The sequence below is a fragment of the Phycodurus eques genome, chromosome 1 (assembly GCF_024500275.1).
Source record: "Phycodurus eques isolate BA_2022a chromosome 1, UOR_Pequ_1.1, whole genome shotgun sequence".
NCBI classification, from domain to species: domain Eukaryota; kingdom Metazoa; phylum Chordata; class Actinopteri; order Syngnathiformes; family Syngnathidae; genus Phycodurus; species Phycodurus eques.
In genome coordinates, this window is record NC_084525.1 from 14,015,344 (window position 1) to 14,042,124 (window position 26,781).

Sequence of the window (26,781 nt, forward strand, 5' to 3'; positions counted from 1 at the left end):
AGTATTTAGAGTTTCTGTTATTTGAAGATGAAAATATTGAGATTCGTTGTAGACTCTGAGCTGTCAACAGTGTTATATAGCTTCAAAAAACTACGTCAGTTTTGAAGAAACATTTTAATTCACGTGGTACAGTCCCATCGATTGATATGATCAATAGGTAGATACAACATGCCCCCTTTGAGATGCGTGTCTATGACTACCCAAAGCTAGTGTCAGCACATTCCATGTTTTTGGATGGCACGAAAACCAAAATAACAAGGATGCATGCACATTGCATACTGTACAATGATCACAAATGAGGAATAAGGAGTAACCTTTTAAAGGTACGAATTTTTATTTATTTTTATTTTTTTGCCGTTTTTCAAATGTTCTGGATTGAGAGCACACACTTTGGTGTTGACAAACAAGAGAGCTGATAATTATAAGTATATCCATCGATTTTCTTTACCACTTATCCTCACTAGGGTCGCGGGTGTGCTGGAGCCTATCCCAGCTATTTTTGGGCGAGAGGCAGGGTACACCCTGAACTCGTCGCCAGCCAATCGCAGGACACAAACAACCATTCGCACTCACATTCACACCTACGGGTAATTTAAAGTCTTCATTTAACCTACCATGCATGTTTTGGGGAATGTGGGAGGAAACCGGAGTATCTGGAGAAAACCCACGCAGGCACGGGGAGAACATGCGAACACCACACAGGCAGGGCCCCGGTCCTCAGAACTGTGAGGCACATGTGCTAACCATTCACTCACCATGCCGCCTGGACTACAACATATTGCACATTAAATTACCTTGCATCTCAAGATGCTTACATGCTAAATGTCTATGTGTGACAAGTCTGTTTTGAGCATTGAAAGGACAGAAAATAATTATATGCATGGTGTAAAAAGAGACATTGTGCCCTAGCCTTTGAAGAGAATATGGTTAACTTACTTATTTATACGTTTCTGGAAAGAAAGCAAAGTTGTTTTCGAGACTTACCTTGACGACAGAGCAACATTGTCAGTAAACTCCATAGTCAGGTTATGAGTCACTTAATTAATACAAATTCCGATCATTTGAGGCAACTTCTATCAAATTTACTTAGGCCCCTAAATGTTTCTTAGATTATATTGGGACTGCGACAGAGGCAGATAACTCTGTAGACATGTTATTGATCATTGAGCGAACCTTTTGATGCATTTTTTGATCAACTGATGTATACTGTTTTTTTTAAATTATTATTATTATCATTCTATATATACAGTTAATGTCCATGTTCTGACAAAATATGAACAACTCTGCAGTGTAATCCATTTAATACAAGAGTTATATTTAAAACATCTGCCTTTACAAAGATAATAAAGTTTAGCATTACGACTATTAATTTAATGTGTGGAACTTAAGTGGTGTAGAACTGCAGAGGAGCATACTGAATGAGTATTTGTAAAAACCATATGAGAAATGCCTCACAGTATGCAAGGTTTAAACTACAGCCACTATAGGAAACATATTGTTCAGCAAGTTATTTGCTATGGAAATGAATTATGGTGTGTTAACGATGTAACTATTTATATATTATTATATCTTAGTAACCTCAAAGTGTCATGGTCTGTGTTTTGGTTTGGGTTGTGTTTAGTTTTGTTCCATGTTTTCCTGTGTTCCATGTTTGTCGTGTGCTTATTAGGTTGTTGTGTCCACCTGTTCTCGTCTACCTTGTGTCGACCAATCAGCTCTCTCCAGCCACTTGTGTCTTGTCCAGGTGTTCCTCGTTGTCTCGTCAATCTGTTTGTATTTAGTTCCCTGTTGGTTCATTGTCATTGTCACGTCTTTGCCATGTCATAGTCGCCAGTTGTCGTTGTCACATGTCATTGTCAGGTGTCATTATCCCTATCTGTTCCATGTCTTACTCACAGGTCATAGTTTGTTTCCAGTTTGAGATATTCACGTGTTTCTTTGTTACTTTGGTTTGGTTATTATCTGTTGTGGGACTTTGTTGAGTTTTGCTTTATCCAATATCCTTGTTTGCCCTTTTTGAAGATTAAATATTATTTTTTGAGACTCCCACACTCCTGCCTTGCCTCTCTGCTTCCCTACACTTGAGTCCTCCATGTTCTTGCCTTGTGTTCCTTGCCTTCGCCCTAACCACGAACGTGACCGAATGAACCGACCAGAACAGGACCAGAACAGGACCCAGCGGGAAGAACATCACTCTGGACACCACCAAATTGCCTCCCACCGTCCTCAGCCTGCCAACCATACCTACCCTCCTCCAGTAAGCTCTGTCCTTAAGTATTTTCTGTCCCCACTTGTCCTAGTTATTCACCATACCCTACCTTTTTACATCCACATTTTTTTTTCTGACACAGATTTAGATTTTTCTGGTTCCTTCCCTAGTTTATCCCGTCCTCGTCAGTTTTTGTCACGTCTCCCCGTTTCCAACCCCAGTGAGTCCAAATCCTTTCCCTCGGCCCTTTTCTTGGGCACCCGTTTGGCCATCTACCCGGGACCGCCGCGTGGTGGCCAAAGGAGGCGCACAAGTAAAGGTAAAATTTTGCCCCCGTTTTTTTTCCCCGTGTTCCCAAGTCACTTAATTTTTTACCTGTTCCCACGCGTTGTTCCACGGCTCCAATTAAGTTCCGTCTAGTCAAACCTGCCACCATGTTCAGTACCAGCCATTTTTCCGAGTTCACCTTCCCGAGACCCTGTGCATTCTGCCCCTCCTGTACCCTCTACTCCCAAAACGCAATGGCGGCAGGCTGAGGAAGCGACTGCAGGCCCTGTTCCTGCTCCTTGGCAGCCGCGCCAGGCTCCCGCTCCTGCTCCTCGGCAGCCGCGCCAGGCTCCCGCTCCTCGGCAGCCACTTGTCTTGTCCAGGTGTTCCTCGTTGTCTCGTCAATCTGTTTGTATTTAGTTCCCTGGTTTCTTACAGTTCTTGTCGGTTCATTGTCGTTGTCACGTCTTTGCCATGTCATTGTCAGGTGTCATTGTCCCTCCTGTTCCACGTCTTACTCACAGGTCAGTTTGTTTCCAGTTTTAGATATTAAAGTGTTTTTTCTTTTTTGTTACTTTGGTTTGGTTGTTATCTGTTGTGGGACTTTGTTTAGTTTTGCTTTATCCAATATCCTTGTTTGCCCCTTTTTGAAGATATTTTTTGAGATTCCCGCACTCCTGCCTTGCCTCTCTGCACTTGGGTCCTCTATGTTCTTGCCTTGCATTCCTCGCCTTCGCCCTAACCATGAATGTGACACAAAGGGCTCATGAGCAGGATAAGAGGTTACAGAAAATAAATGGAGGGATGAGAACAGGCGGTACAGTGGACGAATGCTTAGCACAACTGCCTCACAGCTCTGAGGATCCGGGTTCAAATCCAGCCTCGCCTTGACGGCGTTTCCATGTTCTTTCTGTGCCTGCATGGGTTTTCACCGGGTACTCCGGTTTCCTCCCACATCCCAAAAACATGCATGGTAGGTTAATTGAAGATTTGAATTGCCATAGATATGAATGTGAGTGTGAATGGTTGTTTGTTTATGTGCCCTGTGATTGGCTGGCGACAAGTTCAGGGTGTACACTGCCTCTCGCCGAAGATAGCTGGGATAGGCTCCAGCACGCCCTCGAACCCTGTGAGGATAAGCAGTATGGAAAATGGATGGATGACAGCATACAAATATGCCCCCTGTGGGCTGTGACGAGTATAGAGATGCCACATCCTGTCCTTTGTTTGTTTTGTTTTGTTTTTTTCTGTATTGCTTGCCTGTAGATTCCCCATGTTAGATCATTAAATTTTCCATAAAATTCACTACCTGCATTGTTGTTTGGGTTCGAGGAAAAAAACCTCTGGTCGTCTAGAACTCATATCTAATTCAAGTAGCAACCTTCAAATTACGAGACTGAGGATAAAAGGTTTGTCGTCACTTTGTCCTGACGTTTTATACATCTAAAAAGTGACGTGGTGCCCCTTTCTAGATCAAATAGCTTGATTTATAATGCTGTAGTTTAAAATTATGCTAAACTGGAAGTACCGCAGGTGTAGCGGACATGCCACACAAAAGATGCCAACCGGCACCCCAGCCTCGCACTACCGCCGCTCCCCGCCGAGGTAGACGTTAACTGCAGAGTCCCACACAGACTCTAAACGAATCAACGCCATTAACCATCAAAAAGAAGACACAGACATTTGCTTTGCCATGCCGACGCTAAGTGAATCACGGCTGCCTGGCGCTTTAAAGCGGAGACCCAAGGATGCCGAGTTCGCCCCCGGACGCAAAGTTAACTAACTCCCCGCCATTCGAAGGATTGCACCAACAAAGGCGCCTCCACCCTGTTGAGTACTGCCACTCGGGAGTTGGAACAGGCAACAGCGACACTACAGACATGGGTTCATAAGACCGGGAGTTAATATTTTAAGAACTTTACATGAACGCCACTAGTGACTGTATTGCTGAAAACTTGAATGTCTAACGTTGAATATGTTGTTAACTGAACCAGAAGAAATGTTCCACCTCACACCACAAATGTCACATGGAAAATAGTAATGTTCTCCACACCACACAACATTTGAAACATTCATTACAAGTATGAAAGATGATGAGCGTGGAACAATGCAGGGTGAGGAAATTGTCTCGTTATCTTAAATCCAATAATTAATATTTTATTCCACTGGTTTTAAACCACAAAATAATCCTAAAATGGAAAAATAACGCCTTTTTGACCCACTGCGGCCATACAAGCGGCCGGAGTTTTTTGGAGTTTTGGTGGAGAAGTCTTCCTCTGGTCTCACCCCGACCAACTCGCGGACAACCGGGCCAGGCAGGATGCCCACCTCACCAGAGGTGGAAAGGACGCATCAGATGATCCCCGGCTGCAGAGCCTCCTGCAAGTGCTCCGAGCCACCCTGCTTGGGCGCCCGAACTCAGTCCGAGGGAATGGAGGTGGACGCAACGCGACCGCTCCGAACGTCAGAGACACCAGAGACAAACAGAGACACCCGAGAAACGTCCTGCCTGGGAACTCGTTGGCCTCCTGCTTTTCCTCCTCTTTTCCTTCCTCCCTTCCATCAAATCCACCTGTTCCCGATGCGGACCGGGCCAGCCGAACACTCGGGAGCCTGACTCGCCGGCCTCAAACGTGTTCCAGACATGTAAGTCCAACATTGCGGTCTACTAAAAATACGGATTAGTGCATATTTGGGTTTACATTAACGAGAACAGGAGTCCTCAGCTATATGCATTCACTACACGCCCATTCTGCTCATCTCACGTCACAAATCCCTTCCTTTGCCAATGTTTGTCTGTACCTGGTTTATTTTGTGTTTGTCTGTGCTTTATCCTGTAGAAACCCCTTTTTATTATTACATTTTCTATAAAATTCACTACTTGCATTGATTGTGGATGTGTTTGGGTTCGGAACGAGACCTCTGGAAAGTCTAGAACTCAGTTTCTAAAATGTAACCACCACCTGATAAGAGACTGATTAAAAAGGTTTGTCGTCATTTCGCCTCAAGTTGAACTTGTAAAAATGTGACGTGGCACCCCTCATATATATCAAATATCTTGATTTATAACGCTGTAATTAAAAATTACGATAACCCGGAAGTGACGCAGGTGCTGTTTACAACTCATCGTTTCCTTCTAAATTAAGCACAATTCTTATGTCATACATAACCGCTACACAGGCGTCGCTTCCAGATTATTCTTTTCCCCTAAATTACATTTTTATTCAACTAATATACACTACAACACCAAAAGAGAAACTGTCTTGTACTTTACGTTTATTGCAGTAAGAGTACACCTCAATGCTTGCTCATTAGCAACGTTCAAATTTTTCTCACATTCCTCATGATCCTCATTTGGAATGTTTGGTTTTACATGCAAGGGGCATCTTGAAAAATAACGTTGCGAGTGACTTCATATGAAATGCATTTCATGCCCGTCACGAGAGGTCTGCCAGTTAGTGATGATCAATGGTGAACGACCTCAAAATACAATAAGAGAGCCCTGTGTTAGAATTTGTTATGGTAAAACAATGCCCTCTGTTTGAAAAGCAAAATATCTCATCTCCCTGTATTCAGTGAGGGCTGCTACTAAAAGCATTTTGGCAAGTGTAACTGTGAAATGGGTGGCAGATGGATTCAATTGTACTCAAGTTTATGATTAAAAACATGGTGATAAGCACCTCATCTGCCTCATAGACATACTACCCTCAAATGTTTTCCGCAATAATTATACATGCAACTCACATGACCCAACACATTCGAATCTGCTTTTACAATAAAAAGATACAAACATAGCAGAGAAGCACAGAACTGAAACAACAAATTTTTATTTGAAGCCTGGCCGACATCTGAGATGGATTTGGATATAACAGACAAGGCATTAAAACCCAGCATGGGCCAAAGACAATCGTTTTCATATTTTCTTTTTTGTTGTTCGTGTATTGTTGCGCACAAATAATTATTTTGGGGTTTTTGTCTCTTTTGTCTGAATCCACAATTCAGTACAGCCATAATTGAAAACAAAACAAAACAAAAAAATATTCAAACACAATAAAATAAATAAGGAAAATGATAAACATAGAATTATGATGACTTATTAAGCGGAAAAAAAACCTGAATAGCAAAGCTAAATTATTGCAAATTAAGACTTAACTCCTTCATGACACGATAAAAAATTTACATAATCTAATACAACTAATAATTTGACTTCTATGTAGCAAATGCAGGCACACAAGAGACTAATGTCATCCATCACATGATTGCTATCCATGTAATGTATAATGTTCGTAGCAAAGGCGCGTTTAATCAAATCTCATGCAAGAAGTAGCAAATGCACTGACACGGAGAAGTGAGAAGTTCTCACCTACCTTAACCTGGCTCTGAATCAGGGTTGGCACAAGGTTGGTCATCTGGTATGTGTTTGACAATGAAAAACAAATCCTCTGTCACACACATTGAAGCAAAGCAATTCTTCTCGTATATTCAGTTTCACTCCACAGAAAGGACTCTCCAGCTGGGTCAGTGTTGCACTCGGTCATGTGTTGTACTTCTAATGCACTGGCTGACGTGCTCCTCTTGCAGAGTCCAAACCAAGACTAACCGCCTCAGCAGAAAGACAGCCCTTATACATACCTCCCACCTCTCGCCTCACAGACAAAATTCATCCGGCCCTTTGCATGTTTTATGGTCATTTTTGGTGGTTGCTGTTTTTTTCTATGTGCTGTACATGGACTTTAAAAGGCACTTTTGTTGACAAACAAAAAACAATATAAAATAGACCATTGTGCATATACATTAGGCTGTATGGGTACCTCTCGTCAGCTCATTCAGAATGCTACAGCTTGGGTTCTGACCAGAACAAAGAGGTCAAAAGATATGACTGCAATTCTAAAGTCGCTACACTGGCTCCCAGTCAGTTTTAGATTAGATTTTAAAGTTCTGCTACCGGTGTATAAATCACGAAATGGTTTCTACATGAAAGAAATGCTAATGGCATATAAACCCAGTAGGGCACTGAGATCTACAGACTCAAATAGTGAGTCAAATAGTGGAGCACAGAGTCCAAAGCAAACATGGTGAATCAGCATTTAGCTGTTATGCTGCACACAAATGGAATAAGTTGCCAACAGAAGTGACATCAGCCCCAAGTGTGAATGTTTTTAAGTACAGGTTAAAAACTTTTCTTATTTCTCATGCTTTTTTGAGCATTTCCACTTTTAAATGATATTTCTTGCACTGTACGCTGTTTTAATTGTACTTTTATTTTTCTCTTTGTTTTAAATGTTAATAAGCTGTTTTTATTTTTGTTTGTTTTGTTTTTGCACATAGAGCTACCTTGTGTATGAAATGCGTTGTATACATACATTTGCTTTATATGCTTTACCCACGAAAGTACTAGCGTCCAAATTAGTTTCAGAACAAGTTCAGAACCAAGAAAACTGGTGCTAGTGTGGAAACAAAACCTTCTCAGGGACAGATTAAAATGCAGTGACTAGAACCACTACTTTTTTCTCATGCTTTTTCGAGCATTTCCATTTTTAAATTATATTTCTTGCACTGTACGCTGTTTTAATTGTACTTTTATTTTTCTCTTTGTTTAAAATGTTAATAAGCTGTTTTTATTTATTTTATTTTTTTGCACAGTTACCTTGTTTATGAAATGCGCTCTATACATACATTTGCATTACTTTGCTTTTCCCACAAAAGTGCAAGTGTCCAAATTAGCATCTCAGTTTCAGAACAAGTTCAGAACCAAGAAAACTGGTGCTAGTGTGGAACCAAAACCTTGCAGGGACAGAAAATGCAGTTGCTAGAACCAGCTTTCCAACTATTTCTGCCGTTACTGAAGTCGTGCTGTGAAAATGTCCTGTTGTTGCTATACCGTTAGTTCAATCACCTGCTGTGTCAGCAAGACAAACTCCTTTTCTGCTGTCATATCTGCCTTTTGTGGCGAGAAACAGTGGCATTTTGAGACTCTCGCAGTTGTCCGTTTCTCTGTGTTTTCCCTAAAAGATGAAATACCGACATGCAGATTCCGTGAAGGGGCCAGCTAGTCAGTAGCCGTCTTAGCCATTTCTGTTAGCAACATGTAGCAACACAAACAGCTTGGATGTAAATGTTAGCTTTGCGGCAAAACTTGCGCTTGGTCTGGCAAGCCGTCAATATAGCCGACAGCGCTGTCCGATGACGCCACTTCTAGGCGACACACAGTAAGTTAACTACAATTTCCAAAGGACTGTTCGACCTTCCTTCCATATCCATTCTGTATCTATGTTAGGGGTGGGCGATACTGGGAATTTTGGTATCAATCTGATACCAAGTCAATACAGTGCTAGTACACTAGCAATGTATTTTTAGATACTTTTTAGTTGAAATGTCATGTTCATTGAAGAATTTTGTGGTTTTGCCTTGAGTTAGTTGATCATGATTATGATTATGGTAAAACAGCACAAAGACTTTAGGCAATAAAAATGCTTTTTTAATTAACTACAACAATAGGAAAAATAAGTAACAGTATAAAAATAATAAAATCATTCTTCTACTACCACAATTGTTTCATGGGAAAAGTCACTCGTGCAAAATAACAAAAACAGCAGCAATGTAACAAAAATATAAATATAACAATGTCAACATCACAACAAAAACTACCTTCCATTGCACGATATTGTGAAAAATAAAGTCAGTAGTGCAAATAAAGTGTAAACTACAGTTGGCTCTCATTCTTAACCTTTGGCTCTCTGCTCACAAAGCCCTCCAAGGAAGAATCCCTTGAGGTGCCCTTTTGGCTCTGTTCCCATATTGAAAACAGATTTCTAGGTTTTTGTTCAAGAACAGTAACATGTTTACATTCTTCCCTTTTATTGGACTTCTTCTGAGTTACTAACTGTCCCGCCTTAGAGAAAATCATTTCTGCTTCTGCTTCCTTGCTGGACGACAGAAGAGAAACTGCAGTATCGATCTCATCACGCTAGTATCAATCCGATACCAATACTTACCTTGGCATCGATACTATCGATATTTAGATTGATATGCCTATCCCTAATCTATGTCCATCCATCCATTTTCTGAGCCGCTTCTCCTCACTAGGGTCGCGGGCGTGCTGGAGCCTATCCCAGCTGTCATCGGGCAGGAGGCGGGGTACACCTTGAACTGGTTGCCAGCCCATCGCAGGGCACATACAAACAAACAACCATTCGCATTCACATTCACACCTACGGGCAATTTAGAGTCTCCAATTCATGCATGTTTTTGGGATGAAGGAGGAAACCGGAGTGACCGGAGAAAACCCACGTAGGCACGGGGAGAACATGCAAACTACACACAGGCGGGGCCGGGGATTGAACCCCGGTCCTCAGAACTGTGAGGCTGACGCTCTAACCAGTCGCCCACCGTGCCGCCGTGACATTTTCAATTTTAGTTTTAGTTGTTTCATTCGTTTTGCTTAACTATAATAACGGAACAATTTTCCGTGTCTCCCGCCTCGCTGCTTGTTCAAGCTGCCCCCAAGTGTGGAAGTCGTTCTCAATGCCCTCACCAAAATCCTCCTATATTTTTGCCCCAGCAACCACCAAAGCTGAATTGCTTCATTCGGAGTCCCACAGGGAAAAAACGGTCCCATAGGATGTAATTTCTCATGTATAATATGCATTTTTTATAGAAAAAAAATCATCAAAGGTCATTAGAGCATATTATACATAAGTATAAGCAAAGCTGAATTTGTTGATCAGCATCTTTGTTCTTTGCTAATATGAGAACTGGGGTGGAAATGTATGGTGAGGAAGCGACACGAACATCAGTGCATATGCGCAGAGCAGAATATTTCTTTGATAAACCTAACAACAAAATATGGATAATTATTATACTCAAGAGCATATTATACACAAAAATGTTTGGTTCTTCTTCACCACAGCTGTCATAGTCTGTGCCCTGCAGTTCCCCTTTAGGAGCTCGGGTGGCGCTTTGTGCCTCGCCCTTCCCTCTCTCTCCTCTCCCTAGCAATCAGGACCACCTTGGCCGCGCACCTGTTATCAATCAGTACTCAACACTGCCTGCATATAAGCCTGCCAGAGTCAGGAAATCAACACCAGAGTATTGACGTAATCCGTGGTATAGCAGCAACGTTAATAATTTCTTGTTAATTACCTCAACCACTCGCAACTGTACTTACTCCCTTGTGTTCTTCTTCATCTCCACTGCTCCTTCCGTGTCTCCCGCTTCGCTGCTTGTTCAAGCTGCCCAGCTACTCCAGCTGCCCATGCTTCCGCTTCCTACACCTTCCATGTTCCAACGGACCACCATCGCCCCTTGGATATCCTACCCGCTGAGCAATTATTTAATAAACCATTCTCATCTACTTCCTCCGCCTCCGTCTGCTTTTGCGTCCAGTCCAACATCATACGATTGATTACCAATCGTGACAACATCTCCGGTATGCACCCCTCAACAACAGAGGCGCGGAACATGGGCCACTCGGACTCAATGTCCACTAAGGGACATGGTCAAACTTCTTCTGATAGGTGACTCTGCTCGACGTTCCCAGCAGACACTCAACATATATTTAGTTCTGCCAGATCAGATTGGCATCTTACCCTACCATCGTACCCAACACACCACAGTGTGGTGATTGGTTGACAGCTCCACTCCCCTCTTCAACCTGAATGTGCCAGACACGTTAATATCATCCAAGCAAGTCTGATCACATGATCACATATTCGATCACTGAACTGCGGCCTGGGGCGTCCTGGTGCCAAATGCATGTATGATGAGCATAAAAGTCCAAAAACAGAACACCGCTCAGTCTTACTCTCATTGGCCATATGAGTATTGAAGTCCCCCAGCAGAACGAGGAAGTCCCTAGGGGATGTGCTCTCCAGCAGCCCCTCCAAGGATTCCAAAATGGGTGGGTACTCTGAGCTGCTATTTGGTGAGATCCGCAAGACATGTTTTTATTTACAGGAAATTCCTTACAAAGTTTAGATGGGGTTTGTAAGATAAATAGAGGTTAATTCTATGTGATAGTTTGCTTTTGCTTTTCAGAGTAGTGGTGTATTTTATTACTATTTTTTCTGAAAGTACACCGTAACATTTTTTTCCCCAAAAGAAATTTTAAAAATCAATGCTGCGCATTATACATAGGTATAGGGGGAAATTTAAAAAAACTTTCCCATTTTATAAATGTATGCCGCCATCTAGAGGTTATAAAAAGTGGTACATGTTCATTTCAATATGCCAGCGCCACCTAGAGGCTATGAAAAAGGTGTAGCCTACACTTTCATTCCAATATGACAGGGTACGTATGACTGCATATGTACAGTTGTGCTCCTAAGTTTACATACCCTGGCAGAATTTGTGGAATATTGTTTTATTTATTTGTTTTACTGAACAACAACATCATTAATTTCTTTATGGTTATGTTTTGTTTTATGATAATGCTTTTCTGAAATGCTTGACAGTTTAATTTGAATCCTATTAAAATAAAATGTGTTTCGCCTAGTCTTTCATGTTTTCTTTAAAGAATTGTACCTATCTTACAAATTCTGCCTGGGTAATCAAACATATGAGCACAACTGTGTGTTTTCTCATTTACTAAATAAAAGTAGGGCTGTGAATTTCAAAATAAGAGCAAGTAAATAAAAACAAAGTATTACGTGTTCAAATAAAGTGCTTGAGGTAAGAATCATTCTTTAAAAAAAACTACCAAAATACAGATAATACTTCATGTTTTGATCATATTGGGAGACGCAAAATCATGCATTGTAAAAATGCATTATACATAGGTGTTGGATTTATCTCACCAAACATTATAATGAATAAACACAAAAGGAATGAAGACGTTGGTCATTTTACTCATGAGGAGGGCGCATGGGAGATTGTTCAGGTTACAGCCTCTCAACACGCTCTAAACAATCTCCCCCGTCGCTCCTACATTTATTTGAAAATAGGAGGGTTCTACAAGACATAATGTTCTAAGCATTAAGACACAACACAAAACATAGGACCAGACGACACCTGTCCCGTCCCCGACCACATCCGATCACGTCCTTGGTCAAGGCGCCCTTCCATCAAATGTTGCTGAGTCATCTTCTTGAAGGCGAGACATCTTTCTATCTAAATATTGTCCATAATACTAATGCAAGCTACTAATGCAAAATACTAATGCAAGCTACTAATGCAAAATACTAATGCAAGCTAAGCAAATAAATGATAACTACTAAAATATATCTAACAATAGGTAGAAGGGATTTCCAGAATTTTGAAGTCAACTTTGGGGGTGCGTATTATACATAGGTGCACATTATACACGGGAAATTACGGTAGTTTGGGTCCAGGCTTTGTTCCTTGCATATTGCATATCAAAACAATAATAACATTGTGAAACCATAAGTTAAGTAGATTTTCTTGACCCGTTGAGAAACAAAAAGGTCTAAGTCGCACGATAACCATTGTTCTATAAACTTACTTCTTGGAGAAATTGCCCTACTTTTCTGGAACTTCATCACCACTGGTGCAGTTAAATAAGGGCTGAATGTACAGTACAGCAAATAATTCAAAAAAAGATTCATAGAGTCAGATATGAGTGCATGTTTTACTTTTGTTTTCTATTCACAGACTATGAGAATGGCAGTTATTTTTTGCAACCCTAATAAATCTAGCTCTAGGACCAGCGTGGCACCTGAACCGGTTTAGCGCCGGCCAAAAGCGATTTGATGGGAACAGGGCCCTTGAAAGCAAAGTTCCTTTCAAACACTTGTCCACATTTGAACTTGCAGAGAATGAGTTTTAATTGACAGCCAGGCACCCTTGTTCCACAAATAGTTTTGTGATCACATGTTTGGGCCCAATGAAATGGAAGTCAGAAAGAATAATAGAATGGACCGAACGTTCAGTGGGTGTCTGCAAACGCTGCTGGGGCCAGGTGGTGTTCGATTCTGCTCAAGGATTCCTGAAGTTTTGTTTATTATCCACATCATATTGTTTGAGAAAGTTGAATTTAGTGAGATAGTGAGTGTGTTCATGGATACATGTAGATGAGCTAGTTCGGAAAGAACTTTATAACACTCCAAATATACGAACAACATACAGAACGTGCTTCTCAGATTAGATTAAAAGTGATCACTAAATGAAAACAAAGTACAGTTTAGCCTCACATTTTTATACCCTGGCCTAATTTTGAGCTCAAGCAATTTCTTTAGCTGACTGATGATGTAGTGGTTCACTTCCCTGACTTCCGTTAAGGCAATTCATATTCTCAGAAAATATGCAAATAAATATCACTGAAAGAGGCTCTGGCAGCTATTAACAAAATGTTAGTTTTTATACATAAGCAGTTGTATCATTTCTATTAATGCATGACTAACTTTCCTAGAACGTAAAAATGTTTTCAATATATGAAAAAAACTAGTAAGTCCAACAATATTGACTTGCTGTACTTGGCTTTTAGTCAAGTAAACAAGAGTCTTCGCCCATAGAAAAGTGTTGAGAGGTGAACCTGCTTTTCGTGCTCTATAATGTCTTGTTAACAGTCAGGTAATTTCTTCTTTTGCTATCCAACTGATAGCAACTACAGGTGGAGTGTTTAGGTAAGATACTATATAAATGTTAAATACAGAGTATGATGATGCAAGATGCCTTTAGTTGAGATTTCTTGTGTTTTACGAGGTGCCATTAGGCTTGTCGTTTTTATAGCTGAACACTAACTGTTGGCTAATCGTTTCCTTTCAGAGTTTGTTTCATACACCATCTGCGCCTTCTCGAGTCAAGAAGCAGACTCCTGATGTGACTCACTATACGTGAGGTTTAACATTGTCACAGTATATTCAGAGATACTGTCCATGTGAAAAAGCAGTAACGAAAGGTAAAGAGTAATTGGAGCCTAAAGGTAATAGCAGTGGGCCCACTTACAGTTTTGAAATATGCATACAGTATATTTGTAGATTAAATTGTGGCCATGTCAGTGAGTCAGGTTGAGTTGACAAGTAAAACATTTTAAGGAAACAGGTGTCCGCAACACAAATAACCGATATTTGATATCTTGCCATGAGTGAGTACTTGGTGACAGCAGCGAGAAAAAACCCTTTTTAGTGGGAAAAAAGAAAGAAAGCCCAAGCCACAAAGTCTTCAGCTAAGTATAAGGTGTTCTAAATCTGTTGTGGGTAGCTGTTCTCAAGGAAAGGTGAATATTTCACAAAGCTCAAGCCAATGATTGTAGACACTATTGTCCAGTAATAACATGGCAAATATCTTGGGAACCATCACAATCAAGCTGTTTGTTCTTCTTTGGGCTAAGCGTGAATGCTTTTGGGTATCTTCCCACTCTGAGGAGTCAGTACTCTCACACTTCTCATTTTTTTACCTACATTTATACTATTTTCATTCACCTTCGTATTTAATTTGTTGAGAGGGTTATGGACTTTTTGAGGCTAGGCTTGCTAGCTTTGGCCACACCACTGCATGGACAAAGGCTCAGCTCATCAGCATAAAGATGAATATGGATTTGTGTAGCTCCTGTGCCTTGCTTCTTCAGAGGCTGTCACTGCTAGAGGGACGTGTCTTTCAGTTAAAGCCAAATTATTTTAAAACCCTGGATGTGCCGGGCATACCTGATGGCGTAGGTAGATAACCTTCTAGCCTAGCTAGCATTACCCCAAAGCCGCCTGCAACGTCATTCATTTTTGTTCACTGTGGGCCTGTGAAGCCCTTTGTGAATCCATTGTGATTAAGGCCTATATCAATAAACTTGACTTAACAATGAGGGTGTCCTTTTGGGCACTCGATTGAGAAAACTGTCCCATGAACGTAAACGTGCATCTTTGGCTCACTGTGTACTGACGACAGACAGAATCCATGGCAAACAATTTGCGGATATGATAATCACCAGTCACTTGATTCGATTTGCATTAGAAGACAAAATATGTGACATGAGCTTCTAATAAAATGGCACTTTTATTATTTTATTATCTTCGAGTCACTTCTGCTTTTTTTCAAATGATCCTCATTTTATGTCTGCCAAATCTACTGTAATCATGAGCTGCAGAAAGCATTGGACAGGGATGAATGGATATACAGTGGCTAGACGGATGTGAGACTGATTATATGCCAGCTGAAATCAACCACAGGCATTGTGTCAGTCACAGTCAACCAGCCATTTGTTTTCATCTTAACATAAAACCTCCTGATCACGGAATGAAATCAACAAAGCTATTCATCCATCGGAACGCCAACAGCTTTATTTCCGTTTGACATAAACAGGCGAGACACACAGACACCTTTTGCAATGACTTTTACACATTTATAAATAGAAAACAGAAGGTGTTCAGTGTAACAAAACTTGGCAGAACAAGACGGCAGAAATGCAAAGAAGCAAAGCATGATGGTGGATGAATCCTTAATAGGCTGCTGGAGTTTTTGAACCACAGAAGTGAAAGGTGTGTAGCCAGTAGCAGGAAGTTGAAAATAGCGTTAACTTTTTAGTGTTGTTAGACTGCTACAGCAAAGCCTATCCGATTACTGCGACGATCAAATTCTGTGTAGTAGCGGGCGATGAAGTTGGCTCCCAGAATCCAAATGGGACCTGTAGGGGGTGGCACATCCAAGCCCCTGAAGGTAACAATGCAGACATCCCCCTCGATCTGCGATTGCTGGAGCCACAGTAAATCGCCCATGACTGACAATATATAGTACTATAAATTTGAATGACTCAGCATTTGCTGTCCAACTTACCTGCAAAATATAGTCCTCATGGGTGAGGGAGTACTCGTGGCCACCAAGATGAAAAGCAATACTTGGCAATGTCTTCACAGTGTCACAGTTGACTTTGTACTAATTGAAAACATCAGTTATGGTGTAATGATGGGCAGGGCATTCTAGAGCATATATGTCAAACTCAGGCCCGGGGGCCAAATTTGGCCCACGATGTAATTATATTTGGCCCGCAAGACAATATCAAATGTGTATTAGAGCTGGCCCGCCAGTATATAGCACATGCGCCACTAATATTACAATTCCCAGAATGCTTTGCTAGTGTGTTGGCCCATCAGTCGAGACCGGCGAGCACCCCTTCCCTTTCTGTTGCAGTCGTTAGCAACCATGCTACCGGTCTCCTCGAGCAAATTTACACTTCCCCTTCCCAAAAATGGCCAAACGACAGATGGAAAACGGTTAACTTCCAAGACAGGTGGGAGGCAGATTGTCTGTTCACTAAAGTAAAAGATAAACCTGTTTGTCGTGTGCGGAGCAACGTGGCTGTAACAAAGAATATAACAATTGAATTGATGATTTTTTTTTAATGCCCTTTATCAACTCCTAGGCAGGGACTGTTAATAGTTTGAAGTTTGGATTTTTATTGAAGGATATTCTTATTTTTTGGGGTTGTTTTGTTGTTGGCCTTTGAAAAAAGATTTACATCAAAAAGAAAGGTAGTTGGAGATAGCTAAATAGAGGATGGAGAGACAGAAAAATTCATGTTATCTATTTAAATACAAAACAGCAAACAAATACCACTGACGTCTTTTATAGCACATTTGATTTCTCGTGTTTATAATATTAAAGTTTGTTTATTCCAGATTCAGTGTTTAAGCAAAATTTAAGTTTGTTGTCATATGATAAACTTTAACGCTACATTTCCGGAGAGAAGGGAAGCATGCACATCACAGAGATTTTTCATTAAATATTGAGTTTGGCCCGTGTCGTTGTTGCAATTTTTTATTTTGGCCCATCGTGAATTTGAGTTTGACACCTCTGTTCTAGAGGGCAAATATTTTCATCATGAAGCCATTTTGAACATGTAAAAAAAAATAAAAAACTTACACCACTTTCATCCAGCTGTGCTCCGATGCTTTTCATCAGGGCATAAACGGAGGAGGCTGGGCCTGTGATGTAAGACGAGCCTGTGTCGATCACAGCTGTGCACCCTTCTGCACAAAATATCATTTCTGTTCCCACAGAAACACTAAAAGATTGAATAAACAAATGGACAATAGAACAGATGTTGTATGTGAACTATTGGAGGTATCAGGTTATGAAAACCTACCCTTTCATTACTAACTCCCACTTTCCCATCTCTTTGGTGTCCATATAATTAAAGTTTCCAGTGTAGTAGTTTGGGTCTGTGCCACCCAGAACCAGCTCTCCACCAGGTGAATGTTGTGGGTCCCTGAAAGCAGTACACTCTTTTCCAGGATTCTTTCAAATAAGAAAGTGTAATGTTGTAAATATCAATGTCAACATTGTAAGCGTTTCACTTCCTTTTCACGACAAAAGTGTTTGAGATGGTCTTTTTATCTGTCATTCCTGTGAGTAGAACTGTTTTTTTTTTTTTCTCCTCTAAACAGAACCGGATCAAATAGTTGATACTGTACTACAAGTGTGACAGCAACCGAAAGTATAGAACCTAGATTTTTGTTTGGCTTTTATGATAATCCCTGGCTTCTTGCTTGTCGAAAGCAAATTTTGTCAAAAGTAAAGTTGAAAAAACATCTTACATTATGTGTTTCTTGTTCATTACTCACACTATTTCTTGTTACTGCAGCCTTTCTTTTCTTTTTAAAAAAAATAAAAAATATATAAATGTAACACATAACAATATGACTCTGACTGGTGATATTTCAGTCCTTTAGAAGCGATTTTACACATTGTTAAGCCTTAATTTAGGATGAATGCATCTCTATTTTTCTGAAAAACACCAACTGTACCAATGGAAGTGAGTCTGCCGACCTCCACATACCTGCTGTAGTAAACAGAGAACACTTCCTCCTTGAGGACATGCTGAGACATGATGCGGTCAAACACTGGAATGATACCATCAATGGCCACATTCGGGTAGCCCATCCCCAGGACGCCGTCAAACTTTGCAAAGATGAAGGGCATGGCAGACAGGGAGGTCGCTTCAGCAAACACCTGGACCACGGGGATCCCACCCACCTTGAAGGCAGAGAATGACAAGATGAGATGAATGAACATGAGAAGTCCTTCTGACAGACAAATTTGCTTTTAAGACCACACTTTTCATTAATAATGTGGCTATCCACACATTTTTTTTTTCACTTTTACTCCAGAACATTCTCATAAAAAGTGCAGTGGTACCTTGAGGTACAGGTTTAATTCATTCCATGACCAAACTTGTAACTCAAAACACTCAAATCATCTTTCCCCATTGAAAGGAATGGAGATGTCATTCATCTATTCCAGCCTCTGCCCCCCCCAAAAAAAACAATAGACATTTCTGTAATGTGAGGAAAATCACACTTTATAATATATATGTAATAATAACAACATAATTAAATGGAATGTAGAGAATTAAACAGTTCGTATATCATGATTAATTCATTGCGACTTGACCACCGGGGACAGATATATGATGCAGTCATGCAGACAACCCCTCCTTGAACCGTCACCTTATCATGGTGGAGGGGTTTGTGTGTCCCAATGATCCTAGGAGCTAGGTTGTCTGGGGCTTTATGCCCCTGGCAGGGTCACCATGGCAAGCAGGTCCTAGGTGAGGGACCAGACAAAGCACGGCTCAAAGACCCCTTATGATGACGACAAACAATGGACTCAGGTTTCCCTTGCCCGGATGCGGGTCACCGGGGCCCCCCTCTGGAGCCAGGCCTGGAGGTGGGGCTCGAAGGCGAGCGCCTGGTGGCCGGGCCTGCACCCATGGGGCCCGGCCGGGCACAGCCTAAAAGGGTAACGTGGGTCCCCCTTCCCATGGGCTCACCACCTGTGGGAGGGGCCGTAGGAGTTGGGTGAAGTGTGAGCTAGGCGGTGGCTGAAGGTAGGGACCTTCGCGATCCGATCCCCGGCGACAGAAGCTGGCTCTAGGTACGTGGAATGTCACCTTTGTGGCAAGGAAGGAGCCCGAGCTGGTGTGTGAGGTCTAGAATTTCCAACTAGATATAGTCGGATTCGACTCCACACACAGCTTGGGCTCTGGTACCAGTCCTCTCGAGAGGGATTGGACTCTCTTCCACTCTGGAGTTCCCCACGGTGAGAGGCGCCGAGCAGGTGTGGGTATACTTATTGCCCCCCGGGTCGGCGCCTGAACGTTGGGGTTCACCCCGGTGGACGAGAGGGTAGCCTCCTTCCGCCTTCGGGTGGGGGGACGGGTCCTGACTGTTGTTTGTGCCTATGCACCAAACAGCAGTTCAGAGTACCCACCCTTTTTGGAGTCCTTGGAGGGGGTGCTGGAGAGCGCTCCTGCTGGGGATTCCATCGTTCTGCTGGAGGACTTCAACGCTCATGTGGGCAATAACAGTGAGACCTGGAAGGGCGTGACTGGGAGGAACGCCCCCCCACCCCCCGATCAGAATCAGAGCGGTGTTCTGTTACTGGACTTCTGTGCTCATCATGGATTGTCCATAACGAACACCATGTTCAAGCATAAGGGAGTCCTGCACTTGGCACCAGGACACCCTAGGTCACAGTTCGATGATCGACTTTCTGGTCGTGTCATCGGACTTGCGACCGCATGTCTTGGATACTCGGGTGAAGAGAGGGGCGGAGTTAAAAAGCTCCTCAGTGGCAAGGCCCAAGGGGTGGATGAGGTTTGCCCGGAGTTCCTCAAGGCTCTGGATGTTGTGGGGCTGTCCTAGTTGACACGCCTCTGCAACATCGCGTGGACATTGCGGACAGTGCCTCTGGATTGGCAGACTGGGGTTGTGGTCCCCCTTTTTAAGAAGTGGGAGTTCGCGAAACCAGTCTACATGTGTTTCGTGGTCTTGGAGAAGGCGTTCGACCGTGTCCCTCGGGGGGTTCTGTGGGGGGTGCAGTGTCTGCAGTGATGCGGACTTTGTATCGATCCGTTGTGATAAAGAAAGAGCTAAGCCGAAAGTTGAAGCTCTCGATTTACCGGTTGATCTACATTCCTACCCTCACCTATGGTCATGAGCTGTGGGTCGTGACCGAAAGAACAAGATCCCGGATACAAGCGGCCAAAATGAGTTTCCTCCGCAGGGTGTCCGGGCTCTCCCTTAGAGATAGGGTGAGAAGCTCGGTTATCCGGGAGGATCTCAGAGTAGAGCCGCTGCTCCTCCACATCGAGAGGAGCCAGATGAGGTGGCTGGGGCATCTGATTCGGATGCCTCCCCTACCCCTCACTGGTGAGGTGTTCCGGGCACGTCCCACCGGGAGGAGACCCCGGGGACGACCCAGGACACGCTGGAGAGACTACGTCCTTCGGCTGACCTGGGAACGCCTTTGGATCGCTCCGGGAGAGCTGGATGGAGTGGCTGGGAGAGGGACGTCTGGGTGTCCCTTCTAAAGTTACTGCCCCCGCGACCCGACCTCGGATAAGCGGTAGAAATTGGATGGATGGATGGATGGATCATGCAGACAAATGAAGAGCAGTTTCACTTAACTACTTCATGTGCCTCAGCAATCCGGAGTAATATTAGTTGTTTTTGGCAGAGAATAAAAAATACATCCCCATGAATATTCTTATATTGTCGGTATGCATGTGTTCAAATATCAGTTTCTTAAACCATTATAACACCGCCACATAGATGCTATTCGTTAGCCTGTCTAGTGTTTCCAATTTTGTGGTAACATTAGGCTTGTGGCCTTAAAGGTTATGCGGTTGTTTTAAAGACCCAATGTGTAATTCTCTTTGGTTTATGTTTTATTTCACAGTTAAATTCAACTGGGAGTGTCAATAAACCAATTGGCACTTGCACGATATCACTGGAAGGCAGCGTATTAACTGTGCAAGTACAGCACTCAAAGCCCAGTCAGGGAGCGGTGGTAGGGATTGCGTGGATCAAACCATTTGTTAAGCAAGAGGGGGTGCACTTTATTATATTTAAAAGTGTATTTTACTTTACCTTCCTTAAAAAGATCGTGTCAGATTCATGAACAATTGTTATTAATTTGTTGTGCCTTATTAGTTAATAAACAAGTTTCCCCGTAAATTGTTAGCACGCACCGGTCGGTTAAAAAAAAGGCTTGCATAATCTCAACATTAGTAAAAATCCAGACAATTCTCAATTTTGTTACAGCTTTTAGAAAGAAACATGAGCTAGAGACACTCCATTTGCTTTCGCGGGCTACATAAAATGATGTGGTGGGGCCTTGAATGTGCCCATAATCTAACAGCATATATGCCTGATAAGAAAATGGCTTTGATGGTGAATGCCAGTTGGGGTCAACTCACAGGCACTTCCGGAGATGTGTTCTTTTAAGAACACTTTATGAATCAAGCAAATAATTTCATCACAACATGTCAATGGACAGCACAGGTTGTGAATTTTAAACTCACCACAACCACATCCTCACTGAGGAATCCTCTGACATTCCCTGAGGCATACTGGATGGAAAATCCTGTTCCATTTTCCATGTAAGTGCGAGACATGGAGGCGTCATACCTGTTGTGAGTAACTAGAAGGTCACAGTTCATTTGAGTCAACTGAAGTTATGGGAACCGTGCACATACACACTCAAAGCAAACAGTTCTGCTGCATGTGTGTGACACTTACAGCAGGCTGTGGAAAAAGGGGAGCAGCTTTGCGAGGGAACCCACAGGTTGGCTGAGCCTGTGTCAAATACTACATTGAACATCTGAGCTGGAGAGCCAATACTGATTTCTCCATAGTACTGTGTCTGTTAGAGATAAAGAAAACAATTATATTCATGCTGAAAATTCCCATCTGGACTATGAAATTCAACACTGAAAGTATGATGTAGACAACAAGAATATATATATGTATTTATCACCTTTTATATATCTTAAAGTAACCCGGTCAGCTTGTTAGTATTGACATTTCAATGTCTGACCAAGAGAACATGTGATATTAATTCCTTAACATTGTGTGGACCAAATTGACTCACATCCAAATAGTTGGTCAAAGGAGTGGGTGCAGTTCCATTGCTGAAGTCTTGTGAGCCCATCTGTGCTAACTCAGTCAACACCTGCTCCACTGAAACCCCCATATCCTGCAGTGCCTCCCTGATAGATGGCATCTTCTTCAGGCTTATTCTGGAAGCAGAGTTGACAAGCAGGAAACTCAAACCTTGTGAGCCAGAAGAAAGACAAACAGCAAACAGCCTGGTGCATGTGATTGCTGAAAGAATACAAAAGTATAATACGATGTTGATGCCATATCCAGTGACACGCTATATTACTGGTCATCATTCCAGCTTCCAGCCACTAATAAAATGCAGGCTTCTTAACTGTCATATCCTAGCCAGAAAAAAACAAAGAAATACACAAATATGAAGCAAAAGCTAGAAGCAATAGTTGTAAACAAAAATAAACTTGTTTTTTGTCTTTTGGTGTTTGTTGTGTGGTCTGTCCTCATTGCTTTGATTGATGTGGTTCATTTTCTTCAAAGGAGAAATTATTATGAGGGGGGTGGCTAAGATTGCATCCTGTAGCCCCTTTTAAAAGATGGATTTTTTTTAATTTCTGTTCTGTATTAACGGTACACTGAGTTGCCCCGCCAACATTGCTCCTTTGGTTGTAGTATCTTTTTTTGTTTTTTTTGTCCTGTTCGGCTGTTAGGTCAAGCAGAATGGAAAATCTGCATCCCTTTTATGCCGAAACAGTTTTACTGTGTCACAGTGGAGTTTTTAAGCTTCCACTGTGGTATTATAATTGAGGTTTATTGAGAATCAGACTTGATCAGTCGAACAGAACAATGTTTCTAGAAGGGAGAAAGAAACAAAGACAGAAGACAAAGCACTAATTGTAAACAGGATAAGAGAAGTAAATCATTACATTATCTACAACGATGAAACGTTAAATAGGAGTGTAGCATGGGGCTGTAGTGCTACACCCTGTTAGGGAAGGACAGGACAATATAGAACAGGACAAGGACAGGAGAAGAAGCATGCAGGACTAGGGTCGTGAACCCGGCTGTACAAATTAAGTGTGGTGGCATTAATTATGTAAATTATAATAGTGTACAGGACGAGATTATAAGTGAGGGGATACACAAGCGATTTGCATATTCATGAGTTATTTGTTACAGTAAGAGGTGTGTGCCTGCGGATACATACAAGTGAATTGATACCGTTTTACATGCACGAAGACTGACAGAAGTGTCCTGTAATTCCTGTGGCCGCACCGCGGTGGCTGAGGACCCTACCCAATCAATCGACGGGCGGGATCAGGCCCAGGTGTCCACCCGAGAGCAGCCAGGGCACTCCGCCGGCCCCACCGAGGCGCCCTGACAGCCAGCCACCCAGCGGGGGCCACAGGGACCCAATGCCACCCCCCCAGCCAACAACCACACCCCACCCATTGCCCCACACGCGCCGCCACCCCACACCCCCTCCACCCCCAGGAGAGACAGACGTCCCCCAACACGCAGGGGCCGCGATGCAGCCAGTGCCCGCCCAGCCCGAGGGCGGGAGAGTGTCCCTTGTTTGTTGGAAAGGATGGCGGTTAGGGGCACCCGACAGGGGAACGACAAGGGGGGCGAAACCCAAGGAGCAGCCCCAACACCAACCAGTCATCCAGCCCGGGGGGCCCGGCCTTGGGAGCACCGCCATGCAAGTAAGTGAGACCCACCTCCCCCCCCCCCTGTTACTATGACTGCCAGGTCCCCGACTAGCAGTAATTGTCCCTACCCCCCCCCCCCCCGTGTGGGGTAGGGACAATGTGGTGCATTAAAATCTGGAGAGGTCAGTGAGCTGAAGGGGTGGGGACAGGGCTGCCAGGCACTACTGCCTACCAGCCAAACACCCCCCCCCCCCCCCCCCCCACACCCCACCCACGACCCACCACCCCCAAGAGTATGTGGTGCATTAAAACATGGGGAGTGTGTGTGATGCATTTAAAATCCAGGCGGGCAGGCAGGGCGGAAGGGCATGGCGCACGGACCGGGAAACAGCACAGACGTACTGAAACCCAATCTGACCCCCACACCCTCTCGATCCCATACCAGTCCCACAGGAACCCTTTGATATATGTATGTGCCCAGATGTGATTAGTGGGAAATATATACAGTGAATGGTGTGAGTGTGTGCAAAGTGATTGATTAAGAGGCATGGCTTCCGCAGGTTGGGCCCATTAGGCCGGACAACCACCGACGAAGAGGGCCATTCCACCTAGACCCGCAGTGTAGTATCAAAACACACAAAACTCAGTGCTGAATGCTGAAGGGCTAAATAGTGGTGTAACGTTTCACACCTGACCTTTTTTTTCTTTTCTTCTCCAGGCCAGCTGAAAGCCATATTGCTGTTAACAAATACTTTATGTCACATCTGGATTTACAATCTAAAAAAATAAAGGTTCTACATAGTAGTCAAATGTGTTTCTCTGGTTTATATGCTTAGGGTAACTGCTTTATGGAACTAAATTTTATGGTTCTAGAACCAACCATTATACAATGGTTCGACATAGAAACAAATTAGACCCAAATGATTTTTGGATTTTCATCCTAATATTGCTGGCGTCGGGCATAATCCTCATATCTCCAAAACCATCACTTTTCATGAAACCACAGTAAACTAAATGTTATTTGAGCCATTACGAATGCTTTGTCAAAAAGCGCAAGTCATTTTCAACACTTACCTACATTAGATTACGCTAGATTGGTGAGTAATTTTTTAAAATAACAGACCCACATGGGGACTGGCTAATGGTATAGATTTGTGAAATTTTTTTAAATTGACCAAATATGGGCCTAGGTTATTGTGATATATTATCTAAAGCAGGGGTGTCAAATGTATAGCCGAAGGCCCAGAACCACGACCTGTCAGGGGGTCCAGTCCGGCCTGTGGGAATTGTCAGCCTTTAGCTTTAGTTCAAAAGAGGTTGGTTTGGTGGAACCCTTTTGTGTTTTTTTTTTTTTTCATGCACTGCCACAACTTGTATGTATTTTTATGGAAACATTTACAAAGTAGGTGGATAACTGACACTCTTTCTGAGTAGTTACCACTTTAGTTTGTATGATGCGATGAGTCAGTTGAGGTTGTCAAAACTTCCAGATGACTCTGGACATTTGTGTAAATTTAAAATGAATTAGAGAGTTTCAGAGTTGTTTTATAAACAGTGCATATAGAGCCACTTTTATAATTTGCACGTGTAAAAGAAAAAAAAAGATTCATAATGTTGAAATTGCTATTGTTTTTGTTAGGAAATTTCAAATTGCTCATGATTTACCCATCCATACATTTTCTTCACCGCTAATCCTCACTAGGGTCACGGCTGTGCTGCTCTATCCCGGCTGACATTGCGTGAGTGAAAGTGTATACGCTGGATGGCTCGCCAGCCAATCGCAGGGCACATAAACAAACAACCATTCAGACTCACATTTACACGTACACATGTTTTACATGAGTTCTCAATTAACCTACCATGTATGTTTTTGGAATCTGGGAGGAAACCGGAGAGAAAACCCAAACTGGGGAGAAAACCCAGGCAAGCACAGGGGGAACATGCAAGCTCCACACAGGAAGGCCACAGCTCAGATTTGAACCCATGACCTCAAAACTGTGAGGCAGATGTTCTAATTAGTCGTCCACCCTGCCGCCAGGTAATATTCAATAAATGTGAATATTTTCCAAATGTACTCGTAATTATTTACACCAAAACAGGGAAAAAATGTAATATGTGTTATTTATAGCTTATTGAGCCACGAATATACTGCCTCTGGCCCACTTGAGATCAAATTGGGGTGAATGTGACCTGCCAACTAAAATGAGTTTGACACCCTTGATCTAAACAACCCCATGGTCGTTGTCGTTATAATCAGAGATACTATATATAACTATCACCTTTCTAAATAACTGGTAATGAACCCCAAAAAGAGCCCCAGATGTGTATAATAGTGCTACATGGATCCAGGGGTGCAATATGAAACTAGGGGTTAAGTATACAGTAGAACCGCTGAAGCACCTTAATTATTTGGAGTGAGTGTGTGACTCATCTCATATCCAGCTCTCTTTGTAAAAGCATCTTGAAGGGTACCTCCTGGATCATTAACTAATAATGGCACTATTGTAATCAGTTCATCTAAATCAACAGTATCAACATATATAATAGTTGCTGTCAAAGAAAAAGCCTCTTACCTCCTCAAAGCATGGCCTGTGCTCATTGTCCATGACACAGCAACCAAACTTAACCAATAAGCCATCAACACTGCCATGGTGGCTTCTAGCAGGCTGGAAGGAAAAAAAGTAGAAGGCCAATGATGGAAGCTGGATCAAGATGATTGGATACTCTTCTTTTATAAATGGTGAGTCTATGATGGTGGAAGCTGAGGCACTGGCTGAGTCGTCAGGTCCCCCCAACTGTTTTATACCATCACCGCTGTCCTCTTCAACAACAGTGATTCTGGATGGGAGCCTTCCCAGAGGTGACCACTTGA

The 26,781-nt window shown here is 42.6% G+C and overlaps 2 protein-coding genes across 9 annotated transcripts in view; both read right to left on the reverse strand.

Annotated features, from left to right (window-relative positions):
* The window catches only part of csf1b (colony stimulating factor 1b (macrophage)), a 36,957-nt gene extending 29,872 nt beyond the window's left edge, over window positions 1-7,085 (reverse strand). For 7 of the 8 annotated variants that reach the window (XR_009768724.1, XR_009768725.1, XM_061678892.1 and 4 more), the window contains exon 1: window positions 6,844-7,085. Coding sequence is in view for 5 of the 8 variants with exons in the window: in XM_061678892.1 (XP_061534876.1) it covers window positions 6,844-6,885 (42 nt within the window). In the remaining 3 variants the exon portion in view is untranslated. Of the gene's footprint in view, window positions 1-6,839 lie in introns of all 8 variants that reach the window. The other variant, XM_061678908.1, reaches the window with a different exon arrangement.
* Window positions 7,086-15,951: 8,866 nt separating this feature from the next.
* Window positions 15,952-26,559, reverse strand: ren (renin). The gene is made up of 9 exons (XM_061682703.1): window positions 26,483-26,559; window positions 22,295-22,442; window positions 21,943-22,066; window positions 21,726-21,844; window positions 18,198-18,394; window positions 17,505-17,627; window positions 17,282-17,423; window positions 16,196-16,294; window positions 15,952-16,113 (listed from the first exon to the last, which is right to left on the reverse strand). The coding sequence occupies exons 1-9, from the start codon at window positions 26,557-26,559 to the stop codon at window positions 15,952-15,954; spliced, it is 1,191 nt and encodes a 396-aa protein (XP_061538687.1).
* Between the last annotated feature and the right edge of the window lie 222 nt (window positions 26,560-26,781).